Source organism: Octopus bimaculoides, chromosome 4 (genome assembly GCF_046866305.1).
Source record: "Octopus bimaculoides isolate indiv1 chromosome 4, ASM4686630v1, whole genome shotgun sequence".
Classification (NCBI taxonomy): domain Eukaryota; kingdom Metazoa; phylum Mollusca; class Cephalopoda; order Octopoda; family Octopodidae; genus Octopus; species Octopus bimaculoides.
This window is the reverse complement of record NC_142931.1, coordinates 26,198,152-26,216,287: the sequence shown is the minus strand read 5'-3', so window position 1 is coordinate 26,216,287 and position 18,136 is coordinate 26,198,152. Positions and strand designations below refer to the sequence as shown.

The window sequence follows — 18,136 nt, the reverse complement described above, 5'->3', positions numbered from 1 at the left end:
TCATTTACCCACCCCATATGCTATCACTCTACATACCTCCTTAACCTTTCATACACAGATATAATCCATGTACCTGACACCCTGCATCAAGCCTACACTACCTCTGTATTCTCCAAAAGAGACATGAGTATCTTGTTTCCATCAACAGCATAAAGTCACAATTGCAACACATTAAGAAAACAATATTGTACATCACTCCCTCTAGTTTTACACAACACAATCAAAACTCTCCAAATCGTTACAAATGCCACACCTCACAATTATTAATGATCCTATCTGGCAGTCTTACATTCATAACAGCAAAAATTCTGTCTCAAAGACTACTGTTTCATTTCAGAATTAGAAAATACTTGAGCTCCATTTAGTTGCTGACTCTCTATAGAGCTCAAGTGAGATTCATATCTGAAAAGGTGCTGGCATACACATACGACTACCACAATCATCATCATTTTTACATCAATTTAAGACCATATCTAAAGGAAAGCCATCCAAGCTGATAAGCCGAAACTGACCAAAACTATTCCAGCCTCTAGCCCACAGATATGCTGTCCCCTCACTGCCCCTTCTACCTCTACTACAATATCCTCTGCTCCCTAGAGCTTACCACCTCCATCCAAGCCCACCTACCTCTCATTGCCCATTCTGTCTGTCTCCCAGGTTGCACACAAACCACTATCCTTCTTTTCCAAAATATCACTGTCAACCCTCTGAAATTCCCTTCCTGCTCACATTTCGCCTGCAGATGCCAACATGTAAATGTTGAAAAGCTAGGCACAGTCTCTTTCCCCTGACTCCAACCACAAAAAAAAATTAAGATAATATTTATATCGACATTATTAAAGGCATTTGATAGGATTTATCATGACGGCTTATGCAGAAACCTGTGGTAAATTTGATCAACAACTTCTATAACACTTTGAAGGCTGAATTACATTGAACAGCATACTAACAGAACTCTTTGTGAAGACATCAGATGTTAGAGCTGCACCTTGTATAAAGTTACAAGGCGGAGGTAAAGAATACGCCCACCACCCGTTTTCGACGTAACCCTAACCCTAAAACTATCCTTAAACCCTAACCACCGGGTGTGCGTATTCTTTACTTTCGTCAAGTTACATAGCTACCAAATATGCGAAACTCCTATTTGGCATCGCCAAAAATTCATGCACAGTTAAATTTGTAAAGCTTATAAACAAATATAAATACAGTAATCCCTCGACTATCGCGGGTGCTACGTTCCAAAACCTCCCACAGAAATAATTAAAATCTTAAAAAATATAAATACCTATCGGCCGCAGAAATCTCTATATACTGAGGAGTCCGCGATATAAATTTACATATATTAGCTAGAAAAATCCGCGACGTACTGAGTGTACGATAGGTGAACCGCGATATACTGAGTGCGCGATAGGTGCACCGCGATATGGCGAGGTATTACTATATTGGAAAGTTGGGCGTCAAATGTGAATAAGAATTCTAAAAAAAAAAACCTCCAACTACAAATGAATTTCACTTTATGCTAACTACTAAAAGCCCCAACAGTCTACAACCCACTTTTGTTCACCAAGACCATAAGATTGTCATGGTTCCCCATTGACTTATATGAAAAATCCCGTTTTGCTTTTAAGTGAAAAACAATTACATCGATATCGTGGAGGTTTTTTTAAGAATTTGTCCGCAATCTCGATTCCCTACTTCATTTAGTTTGTATAACTAACACCCTTTAAAATATACACGCACGCACACTGGTTAAATGATAAAATGCATTGTATCTCAAGGACGAATTTAAGTATTGGAAAAATATCACATACATATATTGGATTACGTTAATAAAACTTAAACAAGAAAGCGACAAAACATTTCAAAATATTAAAAGTGATGCTTTAAACTTGCCTGTTTATAACAGCCAAAAAATGTATATATTTTATATAAAGATTACATAGAATTATTTATATATTTGTTTCCTTTTGTTTTTATCATTCTTAGAAAACGGATATATGGAATTAAAATGAAAATTATTGGAACCAATGAATCATAAATAGAGAAAAAGGATTTATTTCATGTACCGATTATTTGAGTTGAAAATCGAGGTAAATCAATTACTTAAATTACTTGTTATTTTCTGGAATAAAAAAAAAAATAGATCGTTTTTCATTAAAACGAAAAATACTGTTTTATTTCTCTTCATTTTTACATAATGCTTATGTAAGCGAGATAAGTTCGCGGTTAAAGTACTAGTTCCAAATTAGAACCATTTCAAATTCAACAGTACATTCTCTATTATAAATATGAGGCAATTGTAGTTGAGTCCAAAGTCTGTCTCGGTCGAGTAAGCTTGAGAGCCAAAAGTATTCAAGCGATGACCATCCCGTCCTTTTAATTCAATGATGTGAATTGAGAGAGATTTAGCCAATAATTCTAGCAGTTCCGAGCCACCACGTAGGAGGCTGATAAAAAATGAGGATCGTTGTTTTTGTTGTCTTTGTTTAGTTCCAGATGAACGTTGACGGGCAAAAGCATTTCACCCGTGACCATCTGTCCTTTTAGTGGTATATATGTCCACTTAGATCATTTCTTTTTTCTTTTTTTAAGACAGTAAGATATGGTTTGAGGGAGATTTGACTGTTATATCTAACAGATCGAAGTCCACTTAGAGACTCTCTCTCACTGGCTCGCTGGTAAATATGAAATATTGCATTTAGAAAAGATACAACTTCGTTGACACGAAGGCAAAAAAATATTACGAAACACTGCCCCACCCCCTTTGCTCATCTCAAAACAGAGCATTCGGAAGGTTGTTTACATTTAAGCAAACTACCTTTCACGAGTTGAACGGGTAAGTTCTAACATATATATTGAGTACATAATGATATTATAATGACATTTGAACTACTTCAAATGTATAAATTCTAAAAGAAAGAAAAAGAAAGAAATAATATAAGAAGAAATAATAGGGCCTATAGTTAATGAAGGAAAGTCAAAGAAGTGAATGGAACGAAAAGCTGTTTACAAATTTAAAAAAAAAACACCGTAAGAAAAGAAATTTTTTTTTCAGATATTGAAAGTAGTAAAACACTACTAACCTGCTTTAAAGAGCGAAGGAACTGTAATCGTACATGTAGATTGCGCGAAATGCTGTAACGCACTGACGCGACTAATATGTGACGGATGCACGCAATCATACTTTCACGCGGTTGGCAACCGAATCAGTCTCCTTAGTATGAAGAACTACACGCACCTGCTAACACTATTTGATAACTTCTTGCTGTGTGTTGTTCTGTTTACTTTGTTGATTTCATTCAGAAATTAGAAACGCTTGTTCGAAATGGATTTATACATTCCACAGCAAAACTTAATGTCAAGAAAAAAATTTGGCCTTTAACACATGATTCCGATATGCATAAATAGGAGGAGCATAATTAAACTTTGAATTTATTTAATCTGTTTGTTATCTATGGCTATTGATATATATATGAAAGAAGGACATAAACTATCGTTATGAGATCCACGGACCGGAAAGTAAGATTCATTCTGACGTCGCGAATTAGGTCGAACAGGAAAACTGGTATTTTTAGGAAAATTGTTAAAATTATTATATCTCAAATTATTGTTAATAATTTTATTATTCACAATTTTATGTTCTGGCAAAAGAAGTTGAAATACAGTCAACATATAATAAATACACAAAGAATCGATATGATGTGATTTCTCTTTTAATGAAATTAAGATATTAAATTTCGCAAGTAGAAGTTAAATTTCTGTTCAATGATACTTGATATATACGTGTATGTATACACACACCCAGACGTATGTTTGTGTTCGGTAACTTGACACATACGTAGCCCCCAGGGTCCATCAAAAGTAGCTTTAATAGAGTGTTTTTTCCCCAATAGTGCTCAACAAATAATATAGATTATGTATTATTTGGGGCTGCATCATATGTCTGGAGAGTGAAAGAAAGAAATAAAATTCTGTTACACAATGCACGATCTTGCCTTGCAGCTAGTCTTCCTCTACAAGCTCTTTACTTTCGAGGTCTTTTTTTTATCATGAGGCAGTGCAAAAAACAAAAACAGAATACCTCTGTTACTAGCAGTCATTGAGGGTTGAACAGAAAACTATCCTGAGTAGACTAATGTCTTGAAAACACACTTTTGTATCCAACTGGATGAAACTGTCATATGAGGAAAAGATTACTTCAATGTGCTCAAAATCGAATTAATTTTCTATGTATATATACACACACACATATATATTATATGCATACATGTACATGTATGTGTGTATAATTGCCTCCCAACCACATGGTTCCAAGTTCAGCCCCACTGCATGGGACCCAGAAACCCAAAGAAGTCCATTGTAGTTGGGCCTCATGCAGGCAATGATGAATGATCAAGACCTTTGGCATTATGCCATGCTTGAGAAGAAGACCCATCAAGCCAAATAAAATCAAAGTCATGGCAGATACTGGTGTCACGCAAATGGCACCCATGCCAGTGGCACATAAAAGCACCCATTACACCCACGAAGTAGTTGGCATTAGTAAGAGCATCCAGCCATAGAAAACCATGCCAAATGAGACTGGAGTCTGGTGCAACCTTCCAGCTTGCCAGCCCTGGTCAAACAGTCTAACCCATGCCAGCATAGACAACAGACATTAAATGATGATTTATGTGTGTGTGCCTGTGTTTATCTCCTCACCATCACTTGACAACCGATGCTGGTGTGTTTATATCCCCATAACTTAGCAATTCAGCAAAAGATATCAATAGAATAAGCACTAGGCTTACAAAGTCCTGGGAATGATTTCTTTGACTAAAAGCCCTTCATGGTGGTGCTCCAGCATGACCACAGTCAAATGACTGAAACAAGTAAAAGAATAACATATATTATATATATATACTTTTCTACTCTAGGCACAAGGCCCGAAATTTCGGGGTAGGGGACCGGTCGATTAGATCGACCCCAGTATGCAACTGGTACTTAATTTATCAACCCCAAAAGGAAGAAAGGCAAAGTCGACTTCAGCAGAATTTGAACTCAGAACGTAAAGATACGAAATACCGCTAAGCATTTCGCCCAGTGTGCTAACATTTCTGCCAGCTCACCTTGTGTGTGTGTATGCACGCATGCGCATGTGTGTGTGTATATATATATATATATATATATAATATGTGTATGTATGTATGAATATATGTACGTATGTATGTATGTCTATATATATATATATATATATATATATATATGTATATATGTGATTTTATATTATTAATTCATCAATAATATATTTAGGAAATCAATATTTAGTATTTCAAAAGATATATATCTTTTGAAATACTAAATATTGATTTCCTAAATATATTATTGATGAATTAATAATATAAAATCACATATATACACATTTATTTGCTCAAGATAATTGAGCACTCAACATAAGTTCAATTGTATATTCTTTTAGAATATTACTTATAAAAGTTATATATATATATATATACACATATGTGTGTGTGTGAAATATGGAACCTGAACAGCCCTTCAACTGGTGAACTCCATTCAGACAGTCCAACCCATGCCAGAATAGAAAACGGATATTAAATGATGATGATGATATAAAATATATATATAATATATATATTACACACATACATATGTATGTGTGTGTGTGGTGGTGTGTATACACACACACACACCCACAAACATATATGTTTACATAGCCTGTAATGAAAACCTGTGATTGGTCTTGACCTGGCCCAAATTGTCCCATTTACACAAATTTGATATGTTCTAGTTACATATGGCACCACATATATCATCATCATCGTCATCATCATTTTAATGTCCACTTCTCTATGCTTGTATGGGTCAGACAGACTTTATTGAGACAGATTTCCTATAATTGGATACCTTTCCTGTGACCAGTCCTCATCTATTTCTGAAGAAATTAATATTTTTCCAGATATGTTTTAGTAGAATATTGGAAATGAATGACATCACATGCATGACAATGACTCGCATTTACAACTATCACATGATGGTAAGACAAGGAGACACAAACATACACACATTCACTCACACCCACATACATACAAACAACTGCTTTCGGAACCTCCAGCTTCTATATCCAGACTATGAATACATGTTCATACCAATAATAATTGGAGCACTAGGTTTTGTTAGTAAATGCTTAAAGGAGAATCTGAATAAACTGAGATTTTCATAAAGAGAAATCAACTGGCTAATTTGTACATTACAAGTGCAATCTGTGAGTGGAATTGTAAAAATATGCAAGACTTTTCTCAAGTTCCTAATGTGAATTTGTCTGTGTTAACTACATCCCAAAGATAGAGCCTTGTATCTTTGTTGGAAACTGACTCCCTCCTCAGTGGAAGATTTATAATAATTAAAAAAATAGAAGAGACATACATACATACACAATGGGCTTCTTTCAATTTACTTACTAGTACTTGCAGCAGGGTTCACCTGGAGTTGGTTGAGCTGGCTCTGACCAACAAGTTCACAATGTCGCTTATGAAATCCAACCACATCCAACAGTTAGCCACTGTTGAGTCAGTAATTTTGATGCCATATCATTCGCTATTGAGGTGTAGAGCTCATATTCAGATTTTCAGTGGGAATGCAAGCTCAGATGTGGTCCCCAGTCACATGCATACACATTCTGGATTAGTGTGATTTGTAGCAGCTCATCTTGCCGTGGATTGTCAACCATCATAGAGTTTTCACTGACCGAGTTACTGCTGATTATTCGAGCAGACACAGCCTGTGTTTGAAGTGGGTTCTAACGAAATGCTTTAAGAAAAGGTAAAGGGTGCCTTACTCCCAGTGGTCTTCCAGCATGCCTGACACCAACCTGGAATTTCTGAGGGCCTGTGACATTGTTAGATAGTCGTTGAAACTACAGTAGTTTCATCTGTCCTGTTGACAGGTCTTGTTTTTAGTCCTGTTGGGTTTAGTCCTCAACAGGCAAGCCTAGTGTGGGTGCTGGTTTAGTTGCTGATGACCCGACCATGCAACATGTTGTACTGGATCCCATGTTACCAGTAGTGCTCTTGAGAAACCTCACAAGTGACCTGACACTTCTTTCAGTTTCTGTCTGTCAAGTCCATTCAGAAGGCTTTGGTTGGTTAAAATAGTAGAAGATCTAAGGTGCCATATTATTCAAAGTGATACCTACATGTCTGGATACAGCATGACTAAATGTTTAAACTCACTGAATGGCATCTTGAGGAAATGCCTTTTACAATTGCTTACAATTTGTTGTGGGAGCGTTTTATTTTTTCCTTGTTCTTTTTCCATCTGGTGAGTTTACACAGCAACCTCACTAGTGCCAGTGCCACATAAAAATCACCCAGCTGTAGAAACTCTGCCAAAGCTGACATTGAAGCACAATGTGGCCTTGCAGCTCACCAGATCCTGTCAAACCGTCCAACCAATGCCAGCATGGAAAACAGATGTCAAGTGGTGGTGGCGGCGGCCACGGCGGCGCCATTGCTGCTGCTGCTGATGATGATGATTGAATTCTCATTGCCAAAGCCAATAGCGATTCATTTACCTGCTGCTTTCTTTATTTTACTCTGTATGTCTCAAGTCTTACTAAAGTTCTATGCCCCAGTATTGAGTTTGCATAATCAAGTATTTTTCTTAATGTCACTACCATAACTCAGTGGTGTAGCTAGAGTATGTGCCAATCAGGAAAAACTCTTGAGTTTCTGGGCCAAAACAGCCTATACTGGCTTATACAGTAGACCCCAAAATGCTGCCTCCATAAAAGTGTTGCTCAAGGCAGACCAAAACCCTCAGCACACCTCTAGCTCCAGTACTGCCCTAACTCTATTCACAGGAAATTTTGAAGTAGAAAATTAATCACAAAAGGATCGTCAAAATACACAAATACACTAGAAACCTTTATCCTGATATACTCTCCTTTATTCTCTTTTACTTGTTTCAGTCATTTGACTGCAGCCATGCTGGAGCAACGCATTTAGTCGAGAAAATTAACCCCAGGACTTATTCTTTGTAAGCCTAGTACTTATTCTTTCGGTCTCTTTTTGCCGAACCGCTAAGTTACAGGGACGTAAACACACCAGCATCGGTTGTCAAGCGATGGTGGGGGCACAAACAGACACACAAACACACACATATATATATACATATATACGACGGGCTTCTTTCAGTTTCCGCCTACTAAATCCACTCACAAGGTTTTGGTCGGCCCGAGGCTATATTGGAAGACACTTGCCCAAGGTGCCATGCAGTGGGACTGAACCCAGAACCATGTGGTTGGTAAGCAAGCTACTTACCACACAGCCACTCCTGCGCCTCCACACAGCCAATTCTATACATATAATCTATAAATTATATATGTATACATACATATGTGTGTGGAGGGGATCTAGAGATCCAAGTGTAAGAAGTTTGTAAGCTTCAAGCAGCCTGTGGCAGTTATAGGAAACAAAAAGTGGACAGTGTACAGTCAGGAACAATAACAATTTATTGGTGTAGAAGATTACACACTTTTCCCTTATCAAAGTTATAAGGAAATTTGATAAGCTGAAAGTTTCTCAATAGTTCATGGTTAACAACTAGAGTTACTATAAATGTGATAAGAAACATATGTAGCCTGGATTTTACTAGTCTTGTATATATTTACACACACACACACACACACACACACACACACATATATATGTATATATGTATATGTGTGTGCATGGATATATATATATGGGAGAATATACGAAAAAACAACAACAGACGAGGACAGGTGGTGTAAATAACAAAAGGATGTATTAGTATGACGCTCGGGAATACGGAAAGTCTTTGACGTTTCGAGCTACGCTCTTCAACAGAAAGAATACGGAGACAAGGAGAAAAAAAATATATATATATATATTTGGCCACCTAACTCCCCAGACTGCAACCTCCTTGATTATTTTGTGTGGGGCGCAGTTGAGTGAGAGACCAACAAAACTCCTTGTAACACTAAAGATGAACTGCAGGCAAGGATTATGGTAGCATTCACCAACTTAAACAAGGAGACTGTCCAGAAGAGTTGCAGGAGATTCCCAAGTCTTGTAGAGGTTGAAACCAATGCTGATTTTATTAAGTAAATTTACTTTTTAGTATTTCAAGATATTTTTATATAATTTTGGTAAATATATCTGTTAAAATGAGATGTCAGTGTTATTTTCATTTTTGCATAATTTAGATGACAATTTATTCACCGCACCCTGTATGTGTATATATATATATATATATATATATATATATATATATATATATATATGCATACATACACATATATATATTATATACATAGATGTATGTATGTATATAAATATATATACTTATACATATACACATACATACATACATACATACATACATACATACATACATACATACATACATACATGTATATAATATATATATGTGTATGTATTTCATGCATGTATGTAAACTTCAAAAACAAGAAATATTATTTTAAGCCCCCTATTTCAGGTACCTGTGTCACTATAATCCTCTTCAAAAGCTTACAAGTGAACTGTTTAATCTCTAATGACATCAGCTTGAAGCTAAATCTAATCCTACAGCTTCTCAACTAATCTTTACTAAATCTAAAGGTTTCAGGGGTTTTTTCCAAGTGTTTTCTATTTTCTATTCTTTAACTCTTGAAAACTGCTTCCTTGATATACACACAGACAGAAAAAATAGAGCACACACACGCACGCACGCACGCACGCACGCACACACACACACACACACACACGTTTACAAACTTATAAAAGGCGATGTTGAAAAGTTCCTGGCCTTGGGTAAAAGAAAATACAGAAGTATCAGTTAATTATGATTTTTTTCTACATATTCCCCTATTAGATTCACACACTTATTGCAGTAATTCTTCAGCTTTTCTAAGTTCTGTAAAAGAACTCAGAGGTTAGGCCTCCACCAAGGCTTTTCATGATACCCTTAAAGGCAGGAGCTTTTGAGAGACCCCTCATATACATACATATATACAGACATATATGTAAAGATCCCAGTATACATATGCACATACATATATGCAAACATACAAACACACATACATACACAAGCACACACATTCACATGCAGCCATATACCTACTCATAAACATTTTTAAATAAGTTCCTTCTCGAGTCATAAATATTCATAGGCTCAGTTTCACAAGAGGTTTATTTTTAATTTGGTCACCTGAATAATAAAAGCTATCAATTACATTTTCATATTTACTGAACTACAAAAGAAACGTTACACCGAGAAAAATTATTTGTTTCACACACAATATTGAGATTATATGGATTTTATCACATTTCTAGGTAATTTGACATCAGGAGGATGTCACTGACCCACAGCACCACTCTCTTTTGAAAACACAAGGATTGCATGTAGGGTTCAAACTTGCTCACTTTTCCTGAATGCTTGCAAATGAATGAAAAGCATGATTCACATGAAAAACGTTGACTCATTGGGTATAAAAGGCACCCAAATTTACCAGCCTGTCATTCGTTTCCTGAATGCAGCAAGCATGCCAAGACTGACAAGAAATCAGAGGAAGTAAGCCATCAGACATCTCCATGCTGATCAATCGTTTGGTGCATTCAATGTTCAGAAGATGCCTGGTGGTAATCAACATTAATGGTGGTCACACGAAACATTGAGTTCATTTCTTTGGACCCAGGACACTCCGTCATCATGTGACACCAAGTGACATCAAGCATGTTTCAGGAAATGACATTTTATCATTAGGAAAGAGCGGTTTCTTAATTAGCACTTGTCAATCAACGCTATGGTAGTCTGTTAATAAACCGGTTTCTATTTAGTTTGTGTGTGACATTTCTTTTGTGGTTACTTAACTATAATGTAAGTCTTTCGAACCTTTGATCATTTTCTTTTCCAATGTATCCCTCTACCTTTCGCTCTTCTCTACCTCTGACTTCGTCATTCTGATGATGTCTACCATTGGTAACAAGGCAAAAATATAAATATATATTTTCCCTACACTCTCTGAGTGGTTGGCGTTAGGAAGGGCATCCAGCTGTAGAAACTCTGCCAAATCAGATTGGAGCCTGGTGTAGCCATCTGGTTCACCGGCCCTCAGTCAAATTGTCCAACCCATGCTAGCATGGAAAGCGGACGTTAAACGATGATGATGATGATGATGATTTTCCTTACCATGGTACACAGAAATGATCATAAGCTCACTCTCACTCTCACCTTTCTTAACTAATTAAATAATGACTTCCTAGCACAAAAGACACACTTCTTATTGTTATTTTTCCTCCATTTTCTTATCGTCTATATATATAAATATGTAAATTGTAAATCCAAAAAAATAACAGCAAAACTACAAAGGATTCCGCGGTACACGTGTTTCAAGCTCTACATGTGTATAATATAACATAATATAATATAACATAATATAATATGTGTATAATCTACAATGTAAAGCTATCCTCAGCCTCAAAATTATCTCTCTCCCAGGAAATTATACCATCTCGGCGTTGAAGTAGGAAGAAATGTGTGATGTAAGAGGTGAAGATCCTTTCGGTATTCTGTATAGTACTATATCTGGTATAATTCTCCACCCGGACATAATCTCTCCAGTCCTTCGAAAACCTTCCATACCTTGCAACGATTCAGTGTGTAGTGTTAAGTTGGTGGTTAAGAACAATACAATACCACAAAAAGACATACACAGATATTCATGTAAAAAAGTAAGAATACACTTAAAATAAAAATAAAACTTAAAATAAAATAAAATAAAAAATAAAAAATAAATAAAATAAAAAATAAAAAAATAAAAAATAAAGGGAGTCATAAAATATGTATATAGGGGCGCAGGAGTGGCTGTGTGGTAAGTAGCTTGCTTACCAACCACATGGTTCCAGGTTCATTTCCACTACGTGGCACCTTGGGCACATGTCTTCTACTATAGCCTCGGGCCGACCAAAGTCTTGTGAGTGGATTTGGTAGACGGAAAACTGAAAGAAGCCTGTCGTATATATGTATATATATATATGTGTGTATGTTTGTGTGTCTGTGATTGTCCCCCCAACATCGCTTGACAACCGATGGTGGTGTGTTTACATCCCCGTAACTTAGCGGTTCGGCAAAAGAGACTGATAGAATAAGTACTAGGCTTCCAAAAAATAAGTCCTGGGGTCAATCTACTTGACTAAAGGTGGTGCTCCAGCATGGCTGCAGTCAAATGACTGAAACAAATAAAATAGTAAAATAATAAATAGTAATATATGTTTTCCATGCTGGCATCAGGTGGACTGCTTGACAAGAGCTGGCCAGCAAGGAAGCTGTCCAGGCTCCAAGTGCTCGGGTGCACTATAATTCATCAGAGAAAACAGTCAAAAGAGCATAAACAATATATAGGACAATGCACAGAAAGTGAACTGTGAATGAGTCAATTTAAAAAAGGCGGTGGGTGTGCACATCAGGTGTACTGCTGGTGAATCATTAGGAAGCATGGAAGTTTTCATGGATGTTGTGTCCATACAGCTGCTGTGTTGTTTTTTGATTTTGTAAGCTTGTCCACAAGTGTTAAACATATGGAATTCAAAAAGGTGCCCAGGGTTGTCATTAGAAGTATGGTGGATTATCTTGTGGGTAGTTTGTAAGCAAAAGATGAAATAGTACTCAATATATGGTGTGGAGTATATTCATATCTTTATTTTTGTCCTAGACCAAGATTTTGATCACTTTATGAAGAAGAGTCACTCGAAAGATCACAGAGCATGAAACTGAAGTATGTATCAAAATTTCAGATTAAAAGAATATATATAAATAGTAAACAGGATTTCACACTCGTGCTTAAATGTTTCCTGCAGCTAGTGTTTCAAACTCGTGCTTAAATGTTTCCTGCAGCTAGAGTATCTAAAGATACTCAGTTATAAAACTGAAAAGAATAACAGACATCAGCTGAAAGTTTTGACACTGTAGTAACGCTGTGCGCATGCATAGTCTCACGCATGCGTGCAATTCAACAAGCAAGCTTTCCCGCTTCATTCTGTCTCTTTCTTGCTGGCCAGCGATTGAGCATGGACGTGTTTAGCTGTCTCTCACCATCTTTCGAACTTACGCTAGACAGCTCGCTTACATCTACACACCAACGTCCCAACAACAATGCTCACACACACAGAAGCTGTAACAACAAACAAAAGCTAAAGATGTATATATTTACCACCTAAATAAATGTTGTTTAAGTTGATAGTCTGGAGTTCAGCGTTCCGTTATATTCTTAATTTTATATAGGAAAGTGGTGTACATCTAATGATGTATAACCCACTTTCCTATAACACCAATTGCATAGTTGATCACATGGCCATTAACAACATCTACGATTCAGATGTATAACAACAGTTAGAATATATTCCATTTTGGGGTTTGTTTATTTAGAAATGTGTACAGTTACGACTTACATCTTTCATAATGACTGGTATATGATAAATGTTATTCACTATTTAACGTCAGTTCTACAGGGTTTCCACAAAGTCTGGGTACATGGAGTAAATAAAATCATAACATAAACAATTACATATAAGAAATAATAATTTCTTAAAGTATGTGTTAATTTCTATGTACCCAGACTTTGTGGACACCCTGTATAATACAGAAATAAAAAAGATTGATATTGGGTAACTCTTTCAAATTTTAGTAAGAAAAAAATCCATAAAAATTACTGTTATATCTATATAATTTATTTAGTTATAAATGTATCTTTTTGTGTATGTGGTACATGCTAGCTTGGTTTTCTTTTGTTTTAATGTTTTTGATTTATTTTTTGTGAGATTACTTAACACAGAGGTTTTGCAGAGCAAGGGAAATAATCTATACTTAGCCTACTCATACATTGTTGTCTCCCTGTCTTTGAATACACAAGCGCACGCGCATCTGTTTTCTATCCACTAAACCTTTTTCTATTTTCTCTCCTTGTTTATTTCTGTGTTCCTTTCTATCGAAGAACTTAGACTTGAAACGTAAAAGACTTTCTTACTTCCCGAGCGTTAAACTAATACATCTGTTTGTTTACACACTCGTCTTCGTCTTTTGTGTTTTTGTAAATTCTCACTATAATCTTTTCTAGTCTAGGCATAAGGCCTGAAATTTTGGGGGAGGAGGCCAGTCGATTAGATCGACTCCAGTATGCAACTGGTACTTAATTTATCAACCCCGAAAGGATGAAAAGCAAAGTCGTCCTCGGCAGCATTTGAAGTCAGAACGTAAAGACAGACGAAATACCGCTAAGTATTTCACCCGGCGTGCTAACGTTTCTTATCTCTTTATTGCCCACAAGGGGCTAAACATAGAGGGGACAAACAAGGACAGACGAAGGGATTAGGTCGATTACATCGACTCCAGTGCGTAACTGGTTCTTAATTTATCGACCCTGAAAGGATGAAAGGCAAAGTCGACCTGGGCGGAATTTGAACTAAGGACGTAACGGCAATCGAAATACCGCTAAGCATTTCGCCCGGCGTGCTAACGTTTCTACCAGCTCGTCGCTTTTTCTATATATAATTTATGAATACGATATTAAAAGTTTTTTTTTAAAAACTAGTCAGTTGCTATAATAAGCAAAAACCGAGTCAAATTGCCATAATATACAAAAATATAATTTAAGCAAATGATGTTCTCAAAACAAAGGCAAAAAGAAACAGAAAACCTTTTATGTTTTTCTGTTTCGGTCATTACACTACGACCATGCTGGGGCACTGCCTTGAAGAAATTTAATCGACTGAATCGACTTTATTATTTTTTTTAAAGCCTGATACTTATTCTATTGGCATATTTTGCCAAATCACTAAGTTACTGGGACATAAACACGCTAACACCTGTTGTCAAGTGGTGGTGGGTACAAACACTGACACAGTGACACACACACAAATATATTGAGCCTCCATAAATCCTAAATTTTATTTTAGAATTTATAGGTGCAACTGTCTTTGAAGACTCATATTGTTGTTGAATGTTCGAAATCATGGGTAGATAGACAGCCAACAACTGATGAAGGGTCGTTTCTGTATTTAGTTGTCCTGTTTTCCATCTTTTTTTCTTCCATTGTTTATGTTATTTGCCCCGTTGGTGACATCCTATACCCATATATGCATGTATACATATATATATGTGCATATATATTATATATTATTTATGATATATATATATACTGTTGTGTCTGGGGAGAGTCATTTTCTTATTGTGCCTTAAAATTTAACACACCACAATAAGAAAATGACTCTCCCCAGAATATGCTTCAACACACGAAATCACATAAAAAATCTTGCAAACCAAATCCAGAAACGAATATATATATATATATATATATATATATATATATATATATATATATATATATATATGATGGACTTCTTTCAGTTTCCATCTACTAAATCCACTCACAAGACTTTGGTCAGCCCAAGGATTTTGTAGAAGACCTTTGCCCAAGGTGTCATGCAGCAGGACTGAACCTGGAACCATGTGGTTGGGATGCAAACTTCTTACCATACAGACATGCCTGTTCAACCCATTTCCATTCATTTTTTGAAAGCCTATAATTTCCCATGTGTACGTATTATAGTAAATCTGGCTCAGGACGAAAATAATTCTGTGTCCTAAGCATGTAATATTTAGCTTAATGATTAATCTGTTCATAATTCTACAGTTGTAAAGTCTGGAAAATAATACAAACACCAGGAGAGAAGATAAATGCTGGGCATAATCTCCTCTGTGATTAACAGTTGGAGATCACTTTTGTTAAAAATAAATAACGAATAGTTACTGCAGACTTTCTCAATCAATGGCGTTTTACATTCAAAAAGACACATGTAAAATATCAATACAAATAATCAAATGATTTTAATAAGACTTGCTTTGAGAAAAATCAAACGTAATTCTGGCCATTGTTTTCAATAAAAAGATTAAGAGTATTATCATATTCCTCAAGTTAATGAGGTTCAAGCCAGATTTAGATTTAATTACTCAGCTAGGAACCAACAGGGAAGTCTTCAACAATTTTGAGTGCCTGACATATTTTGCATTGTAGACTAGGCATAATTGTCATTATGTTGAGATGAATGATTTTTTTTTTTTAATTCACCATTTTTCAAAAACAAAATTACATTTCAAATATTGAATATTTCAAGAACTAGAATATAATGTTTTTCTGAAGTCCATCTTTCAAAAGAATTCCAGTATGAATATTGTATATTTTGTTTATTTGTTTATTTATCTATTTATATTTTGTAAGGGGGTGAGGTATAATTAGTTTAGTGCTTCTCATCCCTTGGACTTTGTTTCCTCATAACTTTTTTTTCTATGTTGCATAAGAATCAGCAAACTATTTCTAGGATCTCTTTTTTTGATACCTTCAATACATGTTGCAAGATTCCTGATGTGAAACTGTGTGTTGAAACTGATATTGTTGTATTTCAGGATACTCTTACTCTTTTACGTCATTTGACTGCGGCCATGCTGGAGCACCGCCTTTAGTCGGGCAAATCGACCCCAGGACTTATTCTTTGTAAGCCTAATACTTATTCTATCAGTCTTTTTTGCCGAACCTCTAAGTTACAGGGACGTAAACACACCAGCATTGGTTGTCAAGCAAAGTTGGGGGGGGGGGACAAACACAGACACACAAACATATACACACACACCCATACATATATATATATATATATATATATATATATATATAAACAAATAGTAAATGAGTATATGCATATATACGTACAGGTATGTGCATACCGACATCCACCTGTATGTATAGGTGCATATCTGGGTACAGGACATTGCAAACAAACGTAGGCGAGAACACACGAGCCACATAGAGAACATTCTCCTTCATCAGCCACCCACGTTTTAACACCGGCGTTTCGACGAGCTTGGGCAGGACGCATCGCTAAAACGGCTCATCCCATGGACCGCAGATTAAATTTGTATACGCAAATTAAATCTAGCCATGGAGGAATGTAGTGGCGGACAAAAAATAAGACAGGAAAACAAACAGAAAAGGCTTTACGGCCAGACGAGAAAAATTGTGTGTAAGAACGCGATGAGGCACGGAACCGAGAGGGACAAAGTGGTGCGTGCGTTGCTTGGCGAAAGCCAAGGAAGGAAAGGATTATTGACCGGAAGCATGTGACTATGCCGGTGTAAAGGGAAGAGAGAGAAACAGAGGGAGAAAGTAGAAGAATAGGTGAGCAACGAGAGGAAAAGAGAAAGAGAGGAAAAACGAGGGGGAAAAAGAGATACGTAGTAGTAACAGAGGAAGAACGAGAGGGATAAAGCGAGATACGTAGTAGTACAGAGGAAGAACGAGGGGGGGAAGGAAAGAGAAAGAGATAGAGTAGCGTCGGAGGATATGAGTTACGAAAACTACTTACATTTGGAAGATGCTGCGTTCAATCATGTAAAAACAAATAGTAAATGAGTATATGCATATATACGTACAGGTATGTGCATACCGACATCCACCTGTATGTATAGGTGCATATCTGGGTACAGGACATTGCAAACAAACGTAGACGAGAACACACGAGCCACATAGAGAACATTCTCCTTCATCAGCCACCCACGTTATATATACACACATATATATGACAGGCTTCTTTCAGTTTCCATCTACAAAATCCACTCACAACGCTTTGGTCAGCCCGAGGCTATAGTAGAAGACACTTGCCCAAGGTGCCACGCAGTGGGACTGAACCCAGAACCATGTGGTTGGTAAGCAAGCTACTTACCACACAGCCACTCCTGCGCCTACAGGATGGTAATTTTTTTTTTTTTTTTCCAAATAAACACACGCACTATATATTCGTTCGTTACTCATTTATTACTGTTCATACTTTAACTCATGTCCGTGAACACACAAACGCAGAGAGACACAGGAATAGTTTTTTTTTTGATAATTTTCAGTTAAGTGCTGTAACTGTATCAGAATATTTAGCAATAAGCCAAGAATGTATGCTGTTATATCAAATGATTATTTTAGTTATATTTTCAGTCAACAACAATCATCGTCATCATTTAACATCCTTTTTCCGTGCTGACATGGGGTGGATGGTTTGACAGGAGCTGGCCAGCTGCA

At 36.4% G+C, this 18,136-nt stretch overlaps 1 protein-coding gene across 3 annotated transcripts in view; it reads right to left on the bottom strand.

Moving 5' to 3' along the window:
* Nucleotides 1-18,136, bottom strand: part of LOC106883369 (regulator of microtubule dynamics protein 1) — a 78,654-nt gene that overhangs the window by 52,106 nt on the left and 8,412 nt on the right. Inside the window, exon 1 of one of the 3 annotated variants that reach the window (XR_016241440.1) lies at nucleotides 3,084-3,500. The exons of 1 other annotated variant lie outside the window; for it this stretch is intronic. Coding sequence is in view for 1 of the 2 variants with exons in the window: in XM_052966987.2 (XP_052822947.1) it covers nucleotides 3,084-3,182 (99 nt within the window). In the remaining variant the exon portion in view is untranslated. Of the gene's footprint in view, nucleotides 1-3,083; nucleotides 3,501-18,136 lie in introns of those variants that run through there. One more of the 3 variants, XM_052966987.2, reaches the window with a different exon arrangement.